General features: G+C 39.5%; 1 protein-coding gene and 1 long non-coding RNA gene across 2 annotated transcripts in view; one reads left to right on the forward strand and one right to left on the reverse strand.

Annotated features, from left to right (window-relative positions):
* Positions 1-1,163: 1,163 nt before the first annotated feature.
* KLF14 (KLF transcription factor 14) lies at positions 1,164-4,441 on the reverse strand. Its single transcript, XM_055420279.2, has one exon. The coding sequence runs from the start codon at positions 4,340-4,342 to the stop codon at positions 3,359-3,361; it is 984 nt and encodes a 327-aa protein (XP_055276254.1). The 5' UTR covers positions 4,343-4,441; the 3' UTR covers positions 1,164-3,358.
* A 5,024-nt stretch (positions 4,442-9,465) lies between these two features.
* LOC129552655 (uncharacterized) overlaps positions 9,466-25,133 on the forward strand; it is a 101,700-nt gene continuing 86,032 nt past the window's right edge. Inside the window, exon 1 of the long non-coding RNA XR_008685283.2 lies at positions 9,466-9,682. This is a non-coding gene — a long non-coding RNA (uncharacterized LOC129552655). The remainder of the gene's footprint in view (positions 9,683-25,133) is intronic.

The raw sequence follows: 25,133 nt of genomic DNA on the forward strand, positions 1-25,133 counted from the left end.
TTCCTGATTCCTCTATTGGGATTACTCACCCAAAGAATATACAAAGGAAACACTTACCTGGGGAGTTGCAAGGGGGCATGGCTGTTCCAAAAGTGGAGACAGAGAGAAGTACTCTTCAGACTTGCCTCTGGAAGGCAGGCCTGGGCCTCAGCAGGTGTGCTTACCATATGAAAGCTGGGATTTGAGTGGTGTGGGTATAGATAGCAGGCAAAGAAGTACAAGAGACAGGCCTGGCCCACAGAAGGTGTGCTTACCATATGAAAGCTGGAGTCTGAGTGGTGTGGGTACCTATAGCAAGCAAAGAGGCTCAAAAGAGAGAGAGAGCTTAGAGTGAGTGAGTGAGTGTGTGTTCATGATGACCCTCTTCCCTACGTCTCGATGAGAGAATACAAACTCCTTTGGAGACAAGTGAGTAAGAGGTGCAGACAGGGGTCAAGAGTGAATTCCAATATAATTGTCTACTTGGAGGAGAATAGGAAAATAAGGACAAATAAAGATTCCTGTCCCCACAGGTGGGACAAAGCCTATTCTCTTCATTCCCTTCTAGCAGGGACAAGGGATCCCATTCTCTCACGCCCAAGGGCTGACGTGGAATTCATTCCCAGCCCCCAATCTATATTTCAGGAAGAATTTGATAAATAGATTTTGTTAATAGGTCATTCCTGAATCAAAACTCAGGATGGTGGGAGTAGGGCAAGGGCCAGAGATTCAGATTGACTCCACCAAACTCCAGACATATTCACTTGCTAAGGTCCATCTGATTAGCAAAAAGAAGCAAAAGAAACACTAATAAAACTAGGAAGGAAGGCCATTTCAAGGCATTTCACTAATAAGGTCCTTAAGAGCTCTCTGGCTGCTGGAGTGAAAAGGGTAAAACAATACCCAAGGCCAAGAAAGACCAGCCTACAAATATTGCCCCCATTATCTGTCTCCTTTCCCACCACCCCAAGCCCTTGGAGAAGTCAGTGAAAGACACGCCGCGTTTAGACTGCCAGAGGCCAATCCCAGACAAAAGTCCCCAAGGTACAAGAACTCAAATAAGGACACTACTGGGGAGATTGAAAATCAAACATTATTTATCAGATGGTGATAGGAAACATCACGCTTTCTTGAGCCCAATTCCAGAATGGTCAGTGGGAGTTTCTCATGTTAACTTCATTGGTCCGCCTACCCAATGGCAGCTCTTCTACTGAAGGGGACAAAGGAGAAACCATAGTCCTCAAGGGGGCCCCAGAGTGTCCTTCTTATCAAGTCCCTGCTGAGGAGACAAAACAAGCAAATGAAGGACTTCCCACCACCAAAACCCGCCTTCACAACTGGGGGCCTCCTCTTCCCACATGTAACTCAAGGAGAGTTCCACTCACCCTGCTTAGTCCTCAACAGGCAAACATTGTACTTCTTTATACCCTTTGGGTCCTTCCTAAATACCTTTCCTTCACTTAGTGTAGTGAGCACTTAGCAGAGTCCCTGTGTTCTTATCACTTACTCTCTCAAGGAAGCTAGAGTGCCCAGGACTAGAAACTGGCATTGAAAAGTAATCTACCAGATTAAAAGTTAAAGGCATTCCCACTTTAAGTCCATATTGCATGGAAGGAGGGAATGTACTCAACCTGCATAGAAAACGGCTTTCGGGTTAAACACAATAGGCAAAGTGTTCAGCGGGAACTGGACAGCTAAAGGAACATAGAAGTGATAGTGAATAGGAAAGGAGGGGATCCTGGTGGCAGTAAGGAAGAGTGGTGCCCTTTGACTAAGAGCCGAGATGGGGTTACTAAGCATGATGGAAAGAGTCAGATAGAAGGCCAGATAACTAAATTTTAGTTATGACTTTCATCAGCAACTCAGCATGTGACTTTGAGCTTATCTAGCCTTCAGTATCGTCATCTGCAAAATAGGGGAAAGCAGTCTGTTTAACTAGATGCCTCTTATCTTTGATAGTATGGCATCCTTCACAAGTGTGATTGATGGACTATTACAAAATATTCAGGAGGGGGCCAAAGGGGACTTTACCAGAGCAGGAAATGCCTTTCAGCCTCATCTCTAATGAAAGGGTCACATTCACACATACATAAGCAGAGTGGCCAACAATTTCATCATAGCAGCAGAAACACAGAAAAATACAGACTGGTGAAGCTCAATTCCTGCACTAAGGGAGCAACAAGGAGGGGCTCCAAGGTCAGGGGAGAAGGGTCCTTCCATATGACAATAACTTTCACCTTTCTGTCCCTTCCCCAAATCCAGAGCAGCTGGCTTTTTGAAAGAAGCCACACCCACTTCCTTTCCCAAAATCACCAACTCACCTGTTGCAGAAACAAAAATGCACAGATCCCAAGGGAAATAACCCACTAGCTAGCTAGAAATGAATAGAATCTACCACACCTAAGGTTACTTGGGAGTGGCAGCTGGGACCAAAAGCCCTTATTTCCCTGAACATTAGCAATGACTCTGAAAGGTCTTCATCTGGACCTGTCCCAACCACAGTCACTTGGGTTTGCCCTCTTGGTGAAGTGGGAACTCACCTGGACCACCCTTTTATTTCTGGTGCATTTATGATTGTTTCCAAATTTTTAGACCAACCTCATTGTGAGTGAGCCAGGAAGTTACCTCCCCAAGTAGGACTCCAAGTGACAGGAAAAGCTAGGATAACGACGCAAGTGCAGGGTTTCAGCCCTTGCAACAGGACCTTCAAACAGACACATGCCACTCCCCAAACACCAAGAAGCACCTCCCAGCCATCCATCCACATGGATTCTTACATGGCCTCTCCTAACAGAGGTAGCTGGGGCAATTGGGGTGCGGAGGACATCGACCTCCTATCAACCTGGGATCCCTGTTTAAAAGATACTAAAAATACATTAGTAAACATCACTGTTTACAGAAATAGAAATCATTTCTGTTTCCAAAGGCCTCTCATCATCCCAGTCCTGGACATTCCCAAGACTGCCACCCCTGAAACCCTCTCCAAGGTCCGCCCTGGTGGGTGGGTAAGACACCAGAGTCTTTTGAGACTGAGAGCTCCTCAGGCACCTGAGAATTCCAGTTTCACATCTCTGGTTCCCATGGAAGGGAGAATCTTCGGGACTCTGGAGAGTACGGGGGTTCATCCCTTCTTATCAGTTCCGGGGGTCTGTCTTGAGGCAATCCCCCTCTTTTGGATGAAATACGTGTTGTAAGAATTCCTGCTATTTTCGGGCCCCCAGTCCCTCCCCAGAGTCCAACATGCCTGCCTGGACCCCCCCCACCCCACCCCCCAGAGCGGAGAAGCCAGTCTGTGCCTTGGTATAATCACTCAGGGAAAGAGGGATGGGCAGAGAAAAAGCAAGGACAGTGGCCTGCGGGATCATCCTTGAGGGAACGACTAACAGCAGTGACTGTCAGACAAGCAGGTGGTGAAGCTGGGCACCTGCCCGGGGACGGAGCCGGAGCTGTCCACCAGGTTGGCGGGTTGCGGGTCGACGCGGGGCGTGCGACGGCGCCCCCGGTACTCGATCATGTCAGGATGATAGGATGGGTGGCGGCGGGCGTGCTTGGTCAGGTGGTCGCTCCGAGAGAACTGCTTGGGGCAGAGTGGGCAGGAGAAGCGTTTCTCGCCCGTGTGCGTCCTGTAGTGGCGGGCCAGCTCGTCGGAGCGCGTAAACTTCTTGTCGCAGTCGAGCCAGTCGCAGGAGAAAGGGCGCTCACCCGTGTGGGTGCGCTGGTGGGACTTCAGATGTGATGACTTGTAATAGGCTTTGTTGCAGCCCGGGAAGGGGCAGCGATGGCGCTTGGCAGCAGGTGTTACTGGCCTCCGACGGGGGCCTGGACCCGTGGCGGGGGCGGGGCCGGCCCCAGGGGCCACGCCAGACACCGCGCCAGGGTGGGCAGGCGCTCCCGGGACGGCTGGCGCGCCAGGGACCTCGAGCGCGCCGGAGGAGTGCATGGGTCCCGAGACCTCGGCTGCGCTGGAGGCCGGGGCTGGCTGGGAGCCCAGGGTCGGGCCGGAGCACGGGGTCAGGTCGGAGGAGCCGGACGAGTCGCGCAGAACTTCCCCGGAGTACTCTCCGAAGCCCCCACCAGAGCCGCCGCGCAAGTCAGCCAAGACGCTTGCAGCCAGCAGGTGGGGCGCGGCGCCGCCCGCGCCGGGGCTAGGGGCGGGGACCTGGGGGAGCGGGGGGACCGACGCGGGCCCCGGTGGCCCCGGACCCGGCAGAGCGGACTCCGGCGGCGCCGCACCCACCTCCGAGCTGGCCGCTCCGCCCGCGCCCTCGGGGTCCGGCGGGCGGCGGTGAACCACAGCGCCCGCCGACATGGACACCAAGCACTCGGCGGCGAAGTAGTCCAGGCACGCCACGGCAGCCGACATGCTGTCACCGCCGGGCCGCCGGCGCGCGCCGTCCGAGCGCGGCCGGCCGCGGGCGAGAGAGTTCTCGGGAGCGTCCGTCCCCGCTGCCTCGGAGCGAGAAGCAGGAGGCCCGGTGCGCGCCGCCCGCCGCCCGCCGCCGCCGCCGCCGCTGCCGCCGCCGCCGCCGCCGCCGCCGCAGCAGCAGCAGCCGCCGCGGCCGCCCGAGCGGAGCCCGCCCCGCCTGACGCGCCCCTGACGCACCGGAGCCCGCGGGGGCGGTGGGACCCGCCCCGGCCGGCAGGACACCCCTCGGAACGCGCGGCCCACCGGGGCTAAGTCATTCCTAACAGCCTAAGAAATTATCTTGTCTTCGCATTCTTGCCTCTGCCGGCGAGCCAGGTAATTTTAATAAAGAGAAAACTCCCCGATCGTAACTTCTGGGCAGCCTGCCGGCTTCGCCCCCCCTTCGCCCGCTGGTCCTCCGCCAGCTGGGTGTCCGGCGGAGTCCGCGAAACTTTTTTTTTAAGGGAAAAAATTGCTTATACCTGACATGTCTTTCGATTCATAATTACGATTGTTAGTAAAGCGGGCTGGGATTGCGTTTCACTTCTGTTACCGCTCTCCGATCTGATTTAAAATATCTCCGAGTCTTCACCGGAAAAAAAAAAGTTTTCTCATCTAACAGTCCCGGTGTCAACCCAGGGTCCGTACCAATTCCCTAAATAGAGCCGCTACGTAGCCATTAATTAATTTTCGAACCAGAAACATTTTTAACCTTGAAAAAAGCAAAGAATCCTCTCATGGTTGAAATTGAAACTTAAAATCCTTTGAGTAACGATTTAACTATTCAGCCAACGAAAGAAAAATGCATGTTTAAACTGCATTAACCTGTCACAGGCATACAAACAAATTTCCACGCTGAAATATAAATTATAGACTAGCAGCGAGATAAACACATTAAAATGGACTCCCACAATTTTAATAATAGAAAGTCACGTTTCCAATTAGGCAACGTGTTTTATTTTTCTCTTGACAAAAATTAAAAATAAGAAAACGCAGCAAATTATATAGAATTGCTCATAATGGTGTTTTGTGATTGTAGAGCTTTTTTTTATATATGTAGTCAGATGTATGTGTGTGTATATGTTTGCATTTCTTCTCTGCTTTCATTTTTTTCCTCCTTTGACTTAAAAAATAATTTGAAACACAACAGAAAAGCAAACAGGATAATTTCTAAAAATAGTCATAGCGTGGTTTTTGATGTATACAGGCTTTACTTATATATATTTGAATTATGTGCAGTTTATTTGCAGTTATTTAATACTTTTCCTTTTCTTTTGAAAATTAAAAATGCAGATACCTCAAGAATAACAAGCATTAATGTATGTACTTCCTAGGATAATCAAACGTGAAATATTTGTCACATTTGCTTCAGGCTTTTTATTTATATTAAAGATGCCAGATAGAGCTGACTGTCACCTTATTTCCCTCCCCAGTTTCATTCACCTTTCTCTCTTCTTACTTGCCTAGGTAATCAGTGTCATAAAGTGTGTATTCTTCCAGTACTGTTATTATTCTTTATTACCTAATTACCTCTATATATTTACATGTAAATATATATGTCTATGCTTATATGTTTTAAGTTTTCTTTATAAATGGCACAGCAAAATGCACATATCATTTTGCAACTTACTTTTTCCCCTCAATATGATTTTGAAAACTATCCATGTTGACAGTTACAGAATCTACTTTATTCATTTCAGTAGTTTTATGATCCTGTCAGCTTTATTATTTTTATGGAGATTCTATTCTAAAACAGATAATTATTATAAAGCTGCTTGCTTCAAAATTTTAGACAATTAACTCTCACTCTACACATATTAAGATTGTATCAGATAGAATTCTTCACTAGCTGTTTTTATTTAGAAAAAAATCTAAAGCTATTTTAAAATGCAGAGAGACTGTTACAGGCACCCATGTACCTATCTCATATAACTAGTATATATGTCAGCATTTTGCCGTACCTGCTTCAGGTCTGTTTTTAATTGAGCTGTTCATCATTTCTGATATAATTGAAGTCCCTTTGTACTCCTCCCCAAAAGCATTCTACACCCTTTACTCCAAGGCAAGTACTACCATGAATTTGGTATGTAACTTTCCTCTAGGTTTATACTTTTACTATATATGAACCCATACAAACACAGAGTATTGCTTTGATTTTTAAAATGCACATGTGTGGTGTTAGACTGTAAATATTCTGTGACTTGCTTTTTCTTTCATGGTATGTTTTCATTCTTTCTCACCATGTTGATAAATATAAATGCTGTTATTCATTTTAATTGCTATATTATAGATCCATGTATATGAATATGTTGGGTTTATTCATTCCCCTATTAATGAATATTGAAGCTGCTGCAAACATTTTGGTATTAACAGCAATGCTCATATGAACATATGTATTCCTGTGTCCCTTGCATGCATGCGAGAATTTCTGTGTCTTCCTAATGGGGAATTGCTAGGTTACACACACATTTTCAGTTTATTAGAGACTGCCAAATATTTTTTCAATTTACACAACTATCAGCAGTCTATGAGAGTTCCTGTTTCCCTCACATGACCTTCAACACTTTCTAAATTCAGACTTTTCTTATTTCTGACAATTAGATGCTTTTAAAAAACTCAGAATCTCATTGTTAACTTAAATTTCCCTCACTGCCAATGAGGTTGAGCATTTTTTCATATATTTACTGGCTGTTAAGGTTTCTGAGTGTGTGGTTTGTCTTTTCACAGTCCTCATCTATTTATCCAATGGGCTGTGAATGTTTTCATATTCCCCCCTCTTGCTTTGTAGGAGTTCACATATACAACATTATATTATCTCTTTCTGTGACTCTCTTGACTTTTGATAACTTTTGAACTATAGAAAATGTAAAATGTAGTCATATTCACTGATCTTTAGAGTTTGTGTCATTTGTGTCATGTTAAAGACACCTCTCCACATGTGATGCCACAAAGATACCCTCCTATGTTTTTTCCCTTAATGTTTTAAGTTTTGTTTTCCACACTTGTAAAATGGATCCATCAGGGATTTATTTTTTGAATGGTGTAAAGTAGGAATTTAATTTTATTCTCCCTGTTTCCATATGGAAAAGTGTTATCATAACTTGATTTATTAAACAGTCTTTCATTCCTTCCCTTAATGGGTAATGCCACTGTGATTATAAATTAAATTTCTGTATATTCATGGATAGATTTCTACTTGTCCTTTTCTATTGGCCCAACCAATTCTGAGCCGGTACCACATATTTTTAATTATTATGGTTTTATAATAAATCTTCACCTATAGAAATGCATACCTATTTGTTCATTAAAAAAAAGCTGTAACAGCTATTTTTGGACCTCTGCTTTCCTATACTAACTTTAGTATCAGTTGATCAACTTCTGTTGACAAATGTTTCTGGTATTTTGGTCAGTTAAATTTTCAGGTTAAATTTGGGGGGATATGACATTTTTATAAAATTGAGTCATCCAGTATATTATTCTGATATTATATATTATATTATATATGATAATATATATTATATATTTTATATCAGTATATATTATTGTGATTTCCTCATATCCTTCTGTAACATTTTATACTTTTATGTTTAAAACTCTTCTACTTGTTAGATTTATTCCTAGGTATCTTACTATTTTGTTGCTTTTAGAAGTGGGATCCTTTAAAAATTTTTTAATGGCTTAGTGCTGCTACTGGGAATTGTTACTGATTTTAGAATAATCCTCTTTTTTTCTTTGGCCATGCTGCGTGGCTGGTGGGATCTTAGTTCTCCAACCAGGGATTGAACCCCGGCCCTTGGCAGTGAGAGGGTGGCGTTCTAATTTCTGGATTGTTTCAGCAAATATGCTTAACTTTCTTATTAAAGTTTATTTGCAAATTCTCTGTTATTTTTATGTAGATAATATTATCCGAATATACTCTTAATTCTTTCTCCTTTTTTTTTTTATCTCATTGAATGGACAGGGACCTCCAAAATAATATCAAATAGGAAGCAGTATTTTCCTATTTCTGTCTCATTGAGAATGTTTCTAGTGTGTCATCATTATTTATGATAGTTGCTATAAGTTTTTGATAAAAACTCTTTATCAGGTTAGGGAGTCATTTTCTCTCCCAGTTGAGTTTAAAGAGGAATATTTTTAAACAATGAAATGAATATTGAATGTTATTAAGTGCTTTTCCTAAAACTTTTGAGATGATAGTTGGTTTTGTCTGATATAGTAAAGTAATGGATAACTTTGATAGGTTTTTCTACCATGGATTTATCCTTGCATTCATTGACATAAATCTTGCTTTGCCATGATGTACTATTATTTTTTAATATACTACTTATGCAATTTAAAGGGCTTTTTTATTTTAGCATCTATATTCATAACTGATACTGGCTTATAGTTTTCTTTTCCTGTGATACCTTTGTCCTTGTTTATACTACTCTCATAAAATGCATTTAGATGTTTTTCTGTTATCTGTAACAATTTGTATATCATAGGTTCTATTTATTCCTTGAATGTTTGGTAAATCTCATCTGTGAAACCATCATATTTTGAAAATTCAGTTCAGTTTCTCTCATGATTATTAGTTTATTTGGATTTTCTGTATCTTCTTGAGTCAACTTTGGTAATTCACATCTTTTCTTTAAAAATTAGATATTATAATCAAGCCTCTAAAATTTTGGTATGTGATTCATAACATTCCCTCATTATTTAAAAATTCTCTATGGTATCTGTAGTTATATCCTTCTTTTCATTCCTGATATATATTTGTGAATTCTCTGTTCTTTTTTGTCTCAGCAGAGGGTTTGTCTACACTTTAAGACAAATCTGTACAAGTTTGTCTGTAGTCTTTTAAAAAATAGCCAGCTTTTGCTCATCATATCTGTTTCTTATACAATATATATTTAACTGCTGTATTTATTTTTATTAATCTCTCATGCTTTTTGTCTAGTTTAGCATATTACATCTTCTTTTTTTTTTAAGTGTTTCAACTGAAATACCTAACACATTAATTTCCAGTCTTTCTTATTTTCTAAAATATAACTTAGGGCTATAAATTCCCACTGAAGAAAAGTTTCCTATGTCTTGTCTTTACTCCACAGGTTTCAAAATAGTGCTTTCACTGTCATTCAGTTCTACATCATAATTCTGTTGTGATATCTTAGCTGTTGAATTTTCAGAAGTGTGCTTTCTGTAGATGACAGGATCCTTCCTACCAACAGTGCAGAAAAAGTAACATTTACTTTTGTGTAGGTGATCACCTAAGGGAAGATCTTTCTGGAACAAAAAGGAGGTGCCTCTGTGTTGAAGGTAAGTACTCACGCTTTTCTTCATTTGTGATTGTGGTGCTGATATTGCAGTTTGTCTAGATGGCGCTCTTGGATTTTTGGAAAAGCAGTGCAAACGAGGGACTTGGGACTGGGGCGCTAGTACTGGTTTAGAGGTTGCTGAAGGAGCTCTTCCAGTTCCAATGGAAGACACAGTCTTCAACTGCTGGGAAGGATCTCTTAAAAGATTTCTTTGTATGAAAAGAAGCAGAATTGGAGGAAATTGCAGGGAAGAGATGCTTTATACATAGACAGTTTCTCTGGATAGGGAGAGGAGTTTTCTGGTTGTTTCTTGGGATTGAGTTGTTTTAGTTTGTTTCTTGGGACTGATTGACTCTGGTTGTTTCTCTGAATAATGAACAGGGCATCAGTTGTTTAAGCTGATGAGAAGACTTTGGGGTTTTGGTGTAACTGGTGTTCTATCACTTGAGCTGATCTGTAACCAGTGCATATTGTGTAGCCTCTTAAGAATTCGCTCTGGATGCATAATGGAGGATTATTTGAAATGGAAAGTAGAATAAGAGTAATTTCTCAATGTAGTGTTTACTGTGACTTGAAATAAATGTTACAGAAATGATCTCTCTTTGTCAAGCTTATTCAGAAGCTTCCAAGAGCAACATCAAAAAGATGTTCCTGAAAGCCTAGAGAGACTGACCTGCCCACCCCTTTGGTGATAAGTGGTTCAAAGGGGCACATAGTAGGCATCCTCTAAATATATATGGAACAAATGAATAGGAATATATAAACTGACAGATTAGTATCACTATTCATTCATGCTTCCCAGTCTCAAGTAGACATTGAACATTCCCAGAAATATTGCAAACCCATTTGCCTCTGTGCTAGTCTCCTTCCTACCTTTGGGAAAGTCCAGTCCATTCTCAATAGTTCTAGCCCCATGACTTCTTGTTTCTCAAGGTCCACAGTCCACAACGTATCTTTTCTCTCTCCGTCACATTCTCTCTCTCCTTCTCTGCAGAATAACTTCAATCAACATTCAATAATGAACCATTATAATAGCTCCAATTAAAAAAAACTCCCCCCTCAACTCTACATCTCCTCTAGCTGCTGTCACATAGCCACATTCCCCGCTAAAGCCAAATTTCTCAAGAGATGGAGATCTTGTCTGTTCTCTTGTACCATTCCCACACCTTCATGTGTTATTATTAAAATCACTCCAATATTTAGCCCTTACTTTGCCATAGAAATTCTTCTTGTTAAGATCAATACTGATGCACAGCGGTGTGAATGTACTTCTTGCCATGGAACTGAACACCTAAGAGTGGTTACAAATGGTACATTTCTTGTTATGTTTATTTTACCACAATAAAAAAGTGCTTTTCTCAAAAAGAAAACAAGATCAACATTGACTTCCACATTGCTAAATTGAATCGTCAGGTTAACAGATCTTTCAGAGCAATTGAGGCACCCTGGAGACAGTCTTTTTTGGCTTCTGTGGCACTTCATTTTTGGGGGGCTTTCTTCTGTCTTTCTAACTGTTCCTTTCCAGTGTTAATTATTCATTTATCTTCCTTTACTTAAGCTTTAAAATTTAAATTTCTACGGAATTCTATACAAATCCCTCTTCTGTTAATTCTACACATTCTCTCGGGACTTGTTAACATTTTCCATGACTTAAGTACACCTGTATACTGACAGTTTATGAAATTGTAATCTTTACACCAGATATATTTTCCAGAGATGTCAGGTAGTTTTATATCCATGTGACTACTTGATAACTCCCCAGCCCTCCTGTGATGTCTCATAGATGTCTCAAACTTAATATATTCAAAAGCTGACTTCTTCTTACCCCTAAATCTAATCTTCCTGTATTCTTCCCTGTCTCAGCAAATAGCCATCCTGTGCCTCAAGCCAGGAAACTGGGTGTCATTCTTGACACCTCCCTCTCCATCACCTCTCCCCCATTTAATTCATCTTCATGTTTAGTTAATTCTGTCTTCAAAATGTATCTTAACCATTCACTTTTCTGTTTTCCCTGCCAGTGCCCTAATCCAAACCACTGTCATCTTTTGGTCTAATTACTGTAATAGTGTAACATAGTCGTGGGTTCTGGGGGTTAGGGGCACCCTTATCCTGCCAACACAAGGCTGTTGCAGAGTAAATGAAGAGGAAGAGATGGTAAGAGCATGGCAAGAGTTAAATGAGTTCAGAGATCTGGATGAGTGGGAAGGCTGATCATGTAGAACCTTGAAAACCAATAGAAAGAATGATATGGAAAGTTTTAAGGAGGATTTTGAGCAATGATATGATTTGAATTACTCTTTAGAGGTTTACCCTGTTTGCTATGTGGAGAACAGACTAGAGTGCCAGCAAGAGGGGAAGCAGGTGACGGGTTAGTTAGACACTGCAGAAACCCAAGCCAAAGGTGACAGTGCCACCAGAGTGGGGTCAGTGAAGCTGGTGAGATGTGGCCTGAGTCTGGATGTCTTCTGCAGAACAGTGCAAGATGTGTGCTTGCTGACCTGTTGGATATAGGGCAGGAGAGATGCTGAGGACTCACAGATGACTCTTAAGATTTCAGTCCAGCAACGGGAAGAATATACTTTGTATTTTGAGATGAGGAAGACTTGAGAGGAAGCAAGATGTAGGAGGTGGAAAGGAGTTTGTATTTGGAGACTTTGAAGTGCCTTGTAGACACGCTGGGGATGCTGAGCAGGCATTTGGATCTATGAGTCTGATGCTTTTGCAGTTTGCAGTTTGTTCTGCATGCCTGACTGGGCAGCAGGATAAAAGGGTCTTTTAAAAAGTGCTACATATTTTTTATGGGCTTCCCTGGTGGCTCAGATGGCAAAGAATCCTCCTGAAATGCAGGAGACCTGGGTTCAATCACTGAGTCAGGAAGATTCCCCCAGAGAAGGGAATGGCTACCCACTCGAGTATTTTTGCCTGGAGAATTTCATGGACAGAGGAGCCTGGTGGGCTACAGTCCACGGGGTCACTGAGAATTGGACATGACTGAAGTAACTTACGCATGCATGCATATATTTTTATGTGTATGTTTTTGGAGAATAGGGATTCTAACTTTTGGTAGAGTTTCTCAAATGCCATATATAATTCTTTTGATATTTTAGTATAATGATAATAAGATATTATCTAAATATTTTTAAATTTACAGTTTATATTAATCTATAAACATTGAATACTTTCTATTTCATATAATCTAATAATTTAAATATAACTCTTTAGATTTAATTTCAATTCCTAATAAAACTCCTATGTTCTTAGCTGTCAGTTTCTTTTAGATCCAGCTGAACTTCTTTCACACTACATTCAGGCTCATGTTAATTTACAAGCCTAAGCAAAGTATTCATGACCTTATTAAAATCAGGTGAGCCTTTATTTGACTAATTTCAAATACTTTTCAGTGCTTGTGCTGTTATGAGCTTTAAAAAATAATCATTGACAGGAAGAGTTAGCACTTGGTAAATTATCAGTAAATATTTTTACATAATGAGACTGAGAGCAAAGGCTTGACTGAGTTGTCTATATTGAGACAGAAAAAAAATAGGTGAAGGTTTTATAATATGATGGCCCAACAGTTCAGCAATATGTGTGGAGTTGAACAAGTCAGATTCAAATCTCAGCACAGGACATGGGACCTTCCCCTTTCACATGGAGAAATGTAAGTTGGTGTAGCTATTTGACAATAATTTGTAAAGATGACACTGTACATACCCTGTGTCTTAGAAATATCATGCCTTGGTAGATATTTAGAGAAACTCTGATTGTTAGCCCTAGGAGATGGCTACAGATATGTTCAGTGGAACATGTGCCGCAAATTTTTGAAACAATCTAAATATTGATAAAAATGCAAGGCAATATTATACACTAGTAAAAATAAATGATGAACAACAACAACAAAAAAACCCAACTGCTTCATAGATAATATTTTATGCTTAGTAAATAGGGCAGGAAAAAAACCCCAAGATTTTAGAAGAATTTGTCTAATATGATTGCATGTACGTGGCCTGGGGGCTACAGCCCATGGGGTCACAGAGTCAGACACGACTGAGCAATTGACACACAAGATTAAGTACATGGGAATTATTATTAAATTAGCAGATTACAGTTGTTAATAGCACAAACTCTGCAGCCAGGCTCTCAGGCACCAGTTGCTGTCACTTAGCTGATCAGCTATGAGACTTAATTAAATTACTTCTCATTTATAAAAAGGAGATAATAATAGTACCTACTTCCTTGGGCTGTAGTGACAACAGATTATTATATGTAAGGTGATCAGACCATCCATAGGCAGATAGTAAGCACTATATGTTATTAATTTTTTAATTCATGTATTATCCATCATATATATCCATATATCAAAAATAAAATCCGTGAATGGGTATGATAAACACATTTTAGGCAGTAATCATCTCTGGTGTGAGAGGAAAGGGAATGAGATTTCAACAGATTCTTTAGTGTTTTATTTTTTAAGAAACTTGAATCAAGTAAGGCAAAGTGGTAAGGTCTGTCAGTGTGAATGGTGGGTACAATCCTGTTTGCTGTGTTATTTATCCTCTATAGTTTTCTATGTGCATGAAATATTTCATTTCAGAAAATCCCAATATAGAGCCTGGAACATGACATGCACAAAAACTTCTTGCTGAATGAGTGAGTGGTTGAGAAGTGGGTGGCGAAGCAGCCTGGAGAGCATTCAGGTGAACTCCCCTTGTAGTCTACTTTCTAGTCCCTGAGGAGGAGAACAGTGGGTATGTGGCCACCGAGTCAAAGCTTCTCTCCAGCAACAGTGAGACAGTAGAGAAAAGCTTTCAAGGTTCTGAGGGAAAATGATTTTCAACTGAGAATTCTGTATGCGGGTAAACCTACCATTCAAGTGTGAGAGCACAATAAAAACACTTTCAGGAATGGAAGGGTTCAGAAAATATGCCACTCAAGCACCCTCTCTGGAAAAATAGTTAAACAGTGTATTTCCGGGAAAATGAAAAATGAATCAAAGGGGAAGATTTGGTGAACACAAAATCTGGTGACAAAATAGGGCAAAACTTGTTTAAAATCACTGTTGATCGAGGAACGTGAGGAAAGAGAATGAGTGAAAGCCCAAGTGCATAATCTGGAATTAAAATCCCTAATAACCTTTGCTTGGGAGGTAGCAGGGCAGAGGAGAGAAGTAAAAGCATGAAGAGGTTGTTGACTTGTTTGGAGAGAAGCTAGTTATACTCAGTAATTGAAAATATTGATTTTATAAAATAAGTTTAATATATGCTTCAAAAATAGAGTAACCACTGGATAAGTTGAAACAGGATGTCTAACTTCCTAGCCAGTAAAAAATATTAAATAGGAAAACATCATCCTTTCAGCAGAAGGGGAAATGAGAAAAAAGGAAAAATAATAACAAAGTATTGTAAACAGAATACACAGAAGATGCACAGATTAGTCCATAATCACAATGTGAATGGATTTAGTAACCATATGAAAAGACAGAGTCCCTCAGATTGGAAAAGAAAGAAAAGACCCCAAACCCTAAAGACCTATATGCTGCCTACCTAAAACACCTAAAACAAAATGGCCCATTAATTTAGATTGAGTAATAGATGCAACAAAGAAAACCAAATTTACATTTCAAGTATGAAAAAAAAAAGGACTGGGAGGCTCAATTTTTAAGAAGCTTTATACTTAATACTTACGTGGAATATTTACAAAGAAAATTTCAGTAGATTCAAAAAAGAAGTCATTCAAGCTTAACATTTTATGTTAAGCATTCAAACTTAACCATATGCATAAAATTATTGTTTAACAACAACAAAAATAGTAAAAATGACAAAGAGACAAAACACGATCCTCGTAAAAATTAGAAAGCAAACTTCTAATTAACTTGGATTAAAGAGGAATTGAAATTACAGACTATTTGGAAATGAACAAATGAGCACATTACATTTCGAGATCTGTGAGTGCTGCCAAAGTGGTCCAAATGGAAAGATTTACAGCTTCAAGTGTTTGTAGAAAAAAGAAATTGTGAAAATAAACAAACTAAGCATGTAGCTCAAGAGTGAGAAAAAGAACAGGAAAAATAAGCCCCAAGAAGTAAAACAAAAGAGAATAAGAATAGAAATAGAAATTAATGGAATTTTTAAATAATTGCACTTCACTACTAAAGCCCATAACTGTTCTTTATGAAGACAGATACAAATAATGTAAGGAACAAGAAATGTGGAAAAAACTGAATGATTGCTATGTACAATTTTAAACAAATACAATATAAAATTAAGATGATATTTTTGATCCATGAAAGTACAAATCACTAAAGCTGGTTCAACAAGAAGGAGAAAATTTGTGGACTATCACTTAAAATAAATAGAAAAGTAATTTAAAATTTATCCCCTCCTCCACCAAAAAAGCACCAGACTCAAGCAGTTTTGCAATCTAGAGCTGCTAAAACGAAAAAGCAGATATTTCCCATGTTATATGTATATGATTCTAGCTCATAGATTGGAAGCTTTCCAGTTTATTTAAGAGCGCGGTACTATCCCAGTTCTGAAATCAGATGAACATTGCTTTTAAAAAAAGTTGATCTCACTTATGAACATAAATACAACTTTTCTAAATAAATTGTTAGCATTTCAAATCTAGCAGGGTAGACAGATTTACTGTCTACTGTGTCTTTTCTAGTACTGCTTCCCTCATGGCTCAGGTAGTAAAGAATCTGCTTGCAATGTGGGAGACCTGGGTTTGATTCCTGGGTCAGGAAGATCCCCTGGGGAAAGGAATGGCTACTCACTCCAGTATTCTTGCCTGGAGAATTCCGTGGACAGAGGAGCCTGGCAGGCTACACTCCATGGGATCACAGAGAGTCAGACATAACTGAGTGACCAACATTGCATCTTGTCCAAATTGAGCTACCCCAGGGGAGAACGAGAGCTTGCCAGGTGGCACTAACGGTAAAGAATCCGTGTGCCAGTGCAGGAGATGCAGGAGACTAGGATTTGATCCTGGTCGGGAAGATCCCCTGGAGTAGGAAATGGCAACCCACTCCCAGTATTCTTGCCCAGAAAATTCCATGAACAGAGGAGCCAGGCAGGCTATAGTCCATGGGGCTGCAAAGAGTCGGACCCGACTGAGTGACTGAGCACCACCAGGGGAGGAAGAATAGTTGGAAAGTAAAAACTACATTAATCATTGTATTCACTGAGGAGAAAAAGAAGATGATTATCTCAACAAGTGCCCCCAAAAAGAGTGGTAGATAAAATGGAATACATATAGTTTAAAATGGAGATATTAGTAAACAGGTCATAGGAGAAAATGTCCTATATTTGAAAAGGAGTCTCTACTAAAAATCTACCACAAACATAATGCTTAATTCATGAAATAATAGAAGCATGCCCATCAAAATGAAGAAGAATCCAAGTGTAGCCCCTGCCATTACTATGTAGCATTGAACTTGAGGTTCCCATTCAATGCAGTAATGAAAAAGAGATGGGGCGAGAAATAAGATATATAAATATTGGAAAGGAAGATACAAAACTATTAGTTTTGGCAAATATTTCCACCTACTTGGAAAAACCCCAAAATGTCAGAAACTACAAGTAGTAAGATATTGGTAAGATGAATATATAAAGATCTTCATGAAGGAAAGTATATAAAAGAATAAAGTTCACAAATGAAGGCCTGAATAAATGGAGAAATATATCTGTTTCTTATCAGAAAATCTCAGTGCTATAAGGTAATTATTCCACCAAATTTATAAATTTAATGCTATCCCAAACAATATATCAACAAGTTTCTGATGTAATTTGGCAAACTGATTGAGATTCATTGGAAGAGTAAAATAGCAAGAATAACATTTTTTTTAGCAGATATGAAAAAGTATCAAATTTAGTAATTAATTCAGTGTAGACTGGCATAAGCGTGGACCAATAAATTGATAAAACAAAAGAGATGGTCTAGAGGTATTTATGAGAGTTCAATGTATGATAAAAGTGACATTTCAAATAAGTGGGGAAATTATAGGCAATTTCAATAATTGTTTCAATAATTAGTCATTTGGAGCAAAATAAAGTTCAGTCACTTCCACATACAGTATAAAAAATAAATACTAGGTGGATTAGAGATCTCAGCATAAAAATAAAATTTAAATTGCTGGGATAAACATCTCAATAGATGTAGAATAAATTCTTAGCAAAAGTAAAAATCCCCGGGTGATTAAAACCTCTTAAAAAACTGGCAATAGAAAGGAATGTCCTTAATTTGATAAAGGGCACCTACAAAAAACCCTACATTGGACTTGATGATGAAAGACCAAATGATTTTCCTGAGATTGAAGACAAGCCAAGGATGTTCACTCTCTTACTTCTATTCAGCATTATACTGGAGGACTTAGTGTGATAAGGCAGGGAAAAACCATACAGCTTGGGAAGGAAGAAATAAAACTATTTTCAGACATGATTGTCTATTTAGAAAAGTCAAAGGAATCTACCGAAAAGTCACTTGAACTAATGAGTAATTTTGGTAAGGTTGCAGGACACAAAAATCAATAGTATTTTCATATACTAACAATGATCAATTAAAAATAAAAAATTTAAAAATTATTATTTACCACCAAAAACATTACCATTTTAGTATCCCCCAGTGAAATATTTAGTATACATTTAAAAAATATGCATTTTCTGTATACTTAAAACTATAAAATGGTGATGAAAGACAGCCAATACATAAATAAATAGACATACTTTCTACATGGATTGGGGGATTCAATATTGGGAAGATGTTAATTCTTCCAAAACTGAAGAATAGATTTAATAAAAGCCTAATCAAAATCCCAGTAGGATTATTATTTTTGTTAGATACTGTATCTAAAACTGATATACAAGGACAAAGAAATTAAAATAACCAATATGGTTTTGGTAAAGAAGAGCAAAATAGGAAGGTTCACACTATCTGATTCCAAGAGTTATTATAAAACTACAGTGATTGGGGGAGTGTGATGAAAAGATAGATCCAGGATTACTGGAACAGAAGAGAGATTCAAGAAACAGATCAAATTGGCCAGTTGAGTTTTTGACAGGGGTGCAAACACAAAACAACAGAGAAATAATAGTATTTTCGATAGTTGGTGATCAAACAATTAAAATCCATATATAAAAACTCAATCCAGACCTTTCACTTGATACAAAATTAATAAAGAAGAGAGATTCAAGAAACAGATCAAATTGGCCAATTGAGTTTTGACAGGGGTGCAAACACAAAACAACAGAGAAATAATAGTATTTTCGATGGTTGGTGATCAATTAAAATCCATATATAAAAACTCAATCCAGACCTTTCACTTGATACAAAATTAATAAAAAAATGGATTATAGACCCAAATGTGAAATTCAAAACCATAAGATTTCTGGAAAAGCAAAATCTTTGTGAACTTTGGGTTAGGCAAAGATTTCTTAGCTACAATACCAAAAACATAAGCCATAAGGAAAAAAGTTGTAAATTGGACTTCATCAAAATGAAATCTTTGTCTGCAGAAGACACAGTGAAAAGAATGAGAAGACAAGCCGCAGACTGGAGAAATATTTGTATATTACATATCTCACAAAGGACCTGTGTTGAAAAAATATAAAGAACTTTTGAAATTCAATACTAAAAAATAAGCAACCCAATATTTTAAATAGACAAAAGATTTAAGGAGACACTTCACAAAAGAAGACAAATATAACAAAAGATGCTCAGTGTCATTATTAGGGAAACGCAAATTAAAGCCACAATGAGGTCCCATTATTTATTTATTAGAATGTTTTTTAAAAACCTGACAATACTAAGGGCAGAGCAACTGGAACTCTCCTTATACACTGCAGGTGAGAGTGTGAAATAGTTTAGTCATTTTGGAAGACAGTTTGATAACTTACAAAGTTAAGCCTACATATACCATGAGTGCATGTGTGCTGAGTCACTTCAGTTGTGGCCGACTCTTTGTGACCCTATGGACTGTAGCCCACCAGGCTCCTTTGTCTACGGGATTCTCCAGTCAGAAATACTGGAGTGGGTTGTAATGCTCTCCTCCAGGGGTTCTTCCGAACCCAGAGATCGAACCCACATCTCCTCAGGCTCCTGCATTGCAGGCAGATTTTTATCACTGAGCCACCAAGGAAGCCCATACATATCATATGATCCAGCAATCCCTTTCCTGGTATTTAGCCGAGAGAGATGAAAACTTACATTCACCTCAAAACCTTTCATAATGTTCATAATGTTTTTATTCATAATGGCCCAAACCCAGAAACAACCCACATATCCTTTGGCTGGTGAATGGATCAATAGACTGTAGTACAGTTGGCCCTATGTATCTATGGAGTTCTATACTGGCAGATGCAACTGAGGATCAAAAACATTTGAGAAAAAAATTCCAGAAAATTTCAAAAAGTGAAGACTGAATTGCCATGTGCTGGTAACTATATACACAGCATTTACATTGTATTAGGTATTATGAGCAATCTAGAGATATTTAAAGTGTTGGGGAGGGTGTATGTAGATTATATGCAAATACTGCAGCATTTCATATGACGTTCTTGAGCATCCCTGGATTTTGGTATGGGGGACCATCCTGGAACCAATCCCCCACTGTTACTGAGGGATGATTCCATACAGGAGAGTACTGTTCAGTAAAAAATGAAACAAACCCAGAACAAATAGCTAATAGACAACATGGATGAATTCCATATGCCTCATGCTCAATGAATGAAGTCAGGTAAGAGGCTGCATAAGTTATGATTCTGTTTATATGAAAAATGTTTGAAAACGGGTCCACGGTTGCTATGGGGCTTGGTGTGGGAAGAAGGGAATGAATGAATTCGGGGGTTTATAGAACCATTTCATATCTTTTTTTCTGGTGGTGGTTACTTGGCTGTGTGAATTTGTTAAAACTTCTGTGCAGTAGGGAAGCAAGCTTTGAAGGAAAGGACTCACAGATACCATTACTACAAAATATTAAACTTCTGTAGGACAAACATCATCATATACAAAGTTAAAAATCAAGCCACAGACTTTGAGAACATATATTTTCCACACATATAGCAGACCAAGGATTAATACCTACAGATTAATATGAAAAAAAGATGAATAATGTAACAAGTGGGCAAAGTACATGGAGTTCAGACAAAGTACAGAGAGTTCATAGAAAGAACCAAATGGTCAATAAACATGAATACCTCACTGTCACTCAGTGAGCAATGAATTAAAGCAATGCTGTAATAGCATCTTCAGACATCAGATAAGCAGATCTTTTAAAGATTGTTAAAACCCAGAATTAGTAAGGATGTGAGGCTACAGGTAATCCCATGGAGTTTTTAAGAGTATATAATGGTACAGTTTGAAGGATGATTTGGTCATAGCTATCAAAAACTTCTCTAGTAGTTCAGACGGTAAAGCATCCGCCTGCAATGCAGGAGACCTGGGTTCTATCCCTGAGTCAGGAAGATCCTCTGGAGAAGGAAACGGCAACCCACTGCAGTATTCTTGCCTGGAGAATTTCATGGACAAAGGAGCCTGGTGGGCTACAGTCCATGGGGTTGCAAAGAGTCGGACACAACTGAGCACCTAACACACACACGTATTAAAAACTTCAATGTGTATACTTTTTGACTAAGTAATTTCACTTCTAGGTATTAACACTATAGTAATACTTCCACAGGTGCACAGAGATGTATATAAAAGAATTTTTTTATTAGTGCCTTGTTTGTAGTAGTGAAAAATAGGAATCAATATGAATGTCTATGGGTAGAAAAAGAGTTAAATAAATGAGATTAGTCCATACAGTGAGACTTACCCTGGTGGTCCAGTGGTTTAGAGTCCAGGCTTCCAATACAGAGAACCTAGGTTCAATCCCCAGTCAGGGAACTAGATCCCACGTGCCATCATTAAGAGTTCACATAGTTGCAACTACACAGCAAAGATCAAAGATCCTGTGTGCTGCAACTAAGACCCAGTTCAGCCAAATAAAGATTTTTTAAAAATATGGCCTTTGAAAGTTAAAAAAAAAAATTTGTATAATGGACTTTTATGACAAATGACACATATGTAAGTACTGGCATAGCACTGTATATTTATTTACAAAGAAATACAGTATTAAATGAAAAAAGCAAGCAGCAATCAATGTATGTTGTTCCTATTTGTGTTTTTTAAAAGTCTACAAGTCTGTTCACATAAACACACTCACACATGCACAGAGAAAGGTCTGGAGAATTACGCATCAAAGTCGGGCTAGTGATTCTCTGTAGGAAGAGCCATGAGACTGGGGAACTCGCTTTTTACTTTACATACTTTGGTCTTTTTCCTTTTCTGTTTATTTATTTTAATTGAAGCATAGTTGATTTACAATGTGTACAGCAAAGTGATTCAGTTATACATATGTAACATTCTTTTAAAAAATATTCCTATCCATTATGAACATATTTTGGTCTTACTTGAACTTTTAAATGCAAATATATCTATGTTTTACTTATATAGTTTTTTAAATTAATGAAAAAGGTATAACTCAACTATAGCTATACATTTTAAATTAAGTTCAAATGAAAAACACAGAAGTATGCAGTTTCCAAGTCATGAGTGGAGAAAAAAGAGTAAACTTATTTACTGTAGTGAGAAACAAAAGGGAAAGAACCAGGAAGCATTACAAATAAAAATTCTAAAATTGGCAGAACAAAGATCAGGTAAAACTGTTGTTGTGATATGATAGATATAAATAGCTTTAAGATCTCTATCAAGAGACAGAAGACTCTCAGATGAAGTGGGGATAAAAAGAAGTTTGGGCCCTAAGCTGTTTATAAGTTGAATATATCAGCTAGATATCATATAATGAATATAAATAAATGATAAACAGAAAGTGAAGATGACAGAGAAACTTGAGAAGTAATGGGATGGGCAGAAATGTCAAAGACAAATGCGATCAAAGGGAACACATCCATATGTACTAAGATTAAAACCATACAAAGTAGGATTCAGGACCAGAATATTAAATGCATCAAATGTAATTAATTTTATACTGGTAAATGATCGAATGCACTACAGAGGCAATGCAGTCAAGAATGTAAATGCCTCCAAATAGAGAACAGGTTGGTTACATTATGATACCTATTTATTTACCATGAGACTCTACATGGACAATAATAAAAAATACACAATGACCCAAAAATATGTTATAGATACAATGTGAAGGGAAGAAGATATTCTGTAAGTAGTGTATGAGCCCAGATTTGTTTTAAACTTTTGTAAAAAGGAGGAAAAGGACTGGTAGGATCACAGCGTCAAGGCTGTCCCTTGCAAATGTGGTGTGGAGGAGGGACAAACAAGCTGTGAAGCGGTCCTAAGACAGGACACTTGACCATCTGAAGGATGTAAGAGTGGGTGTTCTGCCTGGGGCTTGGGCAGCTCTGTCTTTAAACTAGCTTTAGCTGATATGTCTCTTCCCTTTGTTTCTCAGCTTTCCAGCAGCCTGGATTTCTTGATTAAGGCCCTTAACAGGGGTGCCTGGTGATAGCTTGTAATCACTTTTCCTGAAACTAGTAGCTACCATAGTGAGCCATTACTCTTCCCCTATGACTTGTGTGATTTTGATATTTAACTCCATTATTTATGTGGTGGGATATCCCCTGAGGGGTGCCAAGATATTAGGAAGGGCCAGATTAAGATTCCCCTTAAATGGAAACATTTAAGTGGTCATAGGAAAGTGCTGTATGTCACAAGGTGGCCAAATCCAAGAACAAGATGACTGTGGATTCCTTTGAGGACAAGTGTCTACATTAGTAACAGAGGTCTTGTTGGAAGGCTTATTCTCTCCACCTCTCCTGTAACATCTCCATAGCTGCTCACGGGAATTGGGTGTTATGATGCTGGGAAGGAAATAAACTCAGAGAAAATTGAGATGAAATGACTCAGTTGATATAAGCCTAAGTGAGTGTGCACTTCTTTGGGCTAAGTTCGAGGTGGTACACTGCCTCTTCCATGATTCTGGGCAGCATTGTGAGGGCAGAAAATGTCCCTAGGTCCTTTGCTGAATGACCCTGAAGCACTGAAATTTAAGAGGTGTCTTAGAACTCTAGCCACTTGGGACAGGGTAATTGAAGTTATTGGGAAGAAAATGTTTGGGGAAGAAACTGGACACTGACTGTGTCCTCCCTTATAACCTCAGAGGAAATAAGTCAGGGTTGACTTTGTGGAAACAAGGAAAAATAAATCTTTACAATGGTGATAAAATCCTAGGGGAAGAGTGTAGAAATCTAACTCTGGGGCACAGATACAGGGTTGACTGAAACAAAATATTACTACTTGTGCAGAAAGCAAGGAAATGACCAGATTTCAGTAAAGAGATTTGAATGAGACATAAAAGATACGAGAGCTGAAAATCTTCTCCTGGCGCTTTCACGAATTCTATAACTTTGGACAAATCCCATAGACTGGTGGTTTTCAAAGTTAAGCTGCACAAGAAGTGTCTGGAAGGCTTGTTAAAATACAGATTGCTTCTCTTCCCCCTCAAATTTCTGACTCAGTAGATCAGGGATGGACCTTAGAATTAGCATTGTTAACAAGTTCCCAGGGTGATGCTGCTGCTCTAAGAATCACACTTATAGAAACCCTGGTTTAGAATCCCAATGGGCAGGCAAATAAAGTGGATGAATGGAAGATCTGAAAAGACCCTTTCTTAATTCCAAAATTCTAGGATTCATGTATTGAAGGGCTTTCTGATACAAGAGTTATTAAATAATGGACTCCTTTTTTACATTTAAGTGGGAGAAGCTAGTTGGCTGCTCAGGCAGTGACCTCAGAGGTGCTCTTCCTGACCCTGTAGCATATATCAAGTATATGTGTGCTCAGCTGCACAGTCGTGTCTGACTCTTTGTGACCCTGTGGACTGTAGCCCACCAGGCTCCTCTCTCCATCTTCCAGGCAAGAATACTGGAGTGGGTTGCTATTTCCTCCTCCAGGGGATCTTCCTGACTCAGGGATCGAACCTGCATCTCCTGCATAGCAGGCGGATTCTTTACCACTGTGCTCAAGACTGATCTCTAATCTCCCAGGATCAGCAGAGCCACAGATTAAGAGATGGTGGGTGAGGGGAAATAATAGGCAATCTAGAATTTTCATAAAATTGGTTCCCAAGCCCCTTCAGCATCCTGGGGAAATCCCAGTGACCTCTCCTTGGATTTATGTGCATTTTAGGGACTCATTTCTCGGGGCCACCTTTGGTTCTTGAGCTCCTGTCCCCTTTGAACTCTCATCTGTGGTGGCTGTTCCCTTCTCACTGCACACGACCAGAATGTGGGTCCCCTGCCTCTTTCCCTCATCCTTCAGATGCCACTCACGGGAGATGCGGGCATAGCAGGCATCTGTTGTTTTGCGTCCCCATCTTCCTGGTCATAGTACCCTCATCTGCTTGGGGGGAATTACCCCTCCCCTAGTGGAAGCAGATACCGTGG

This window comes from Moschus berezovskii, chromosome 3 (genome assembly GCF_049115385.1).
Source record: "Moschus berezovskii isolate FMDL1 chromosome 3, NW_MosBer_1.0, whole genome shotgun sequence".
Classification (NCBI taxonomy): domain Eukaryota; kingdom Metazoa; phylum Chordata; class Mammalia; order Artiodactyla; family Moschidae; genus Moschus; species Moschus berezovskii.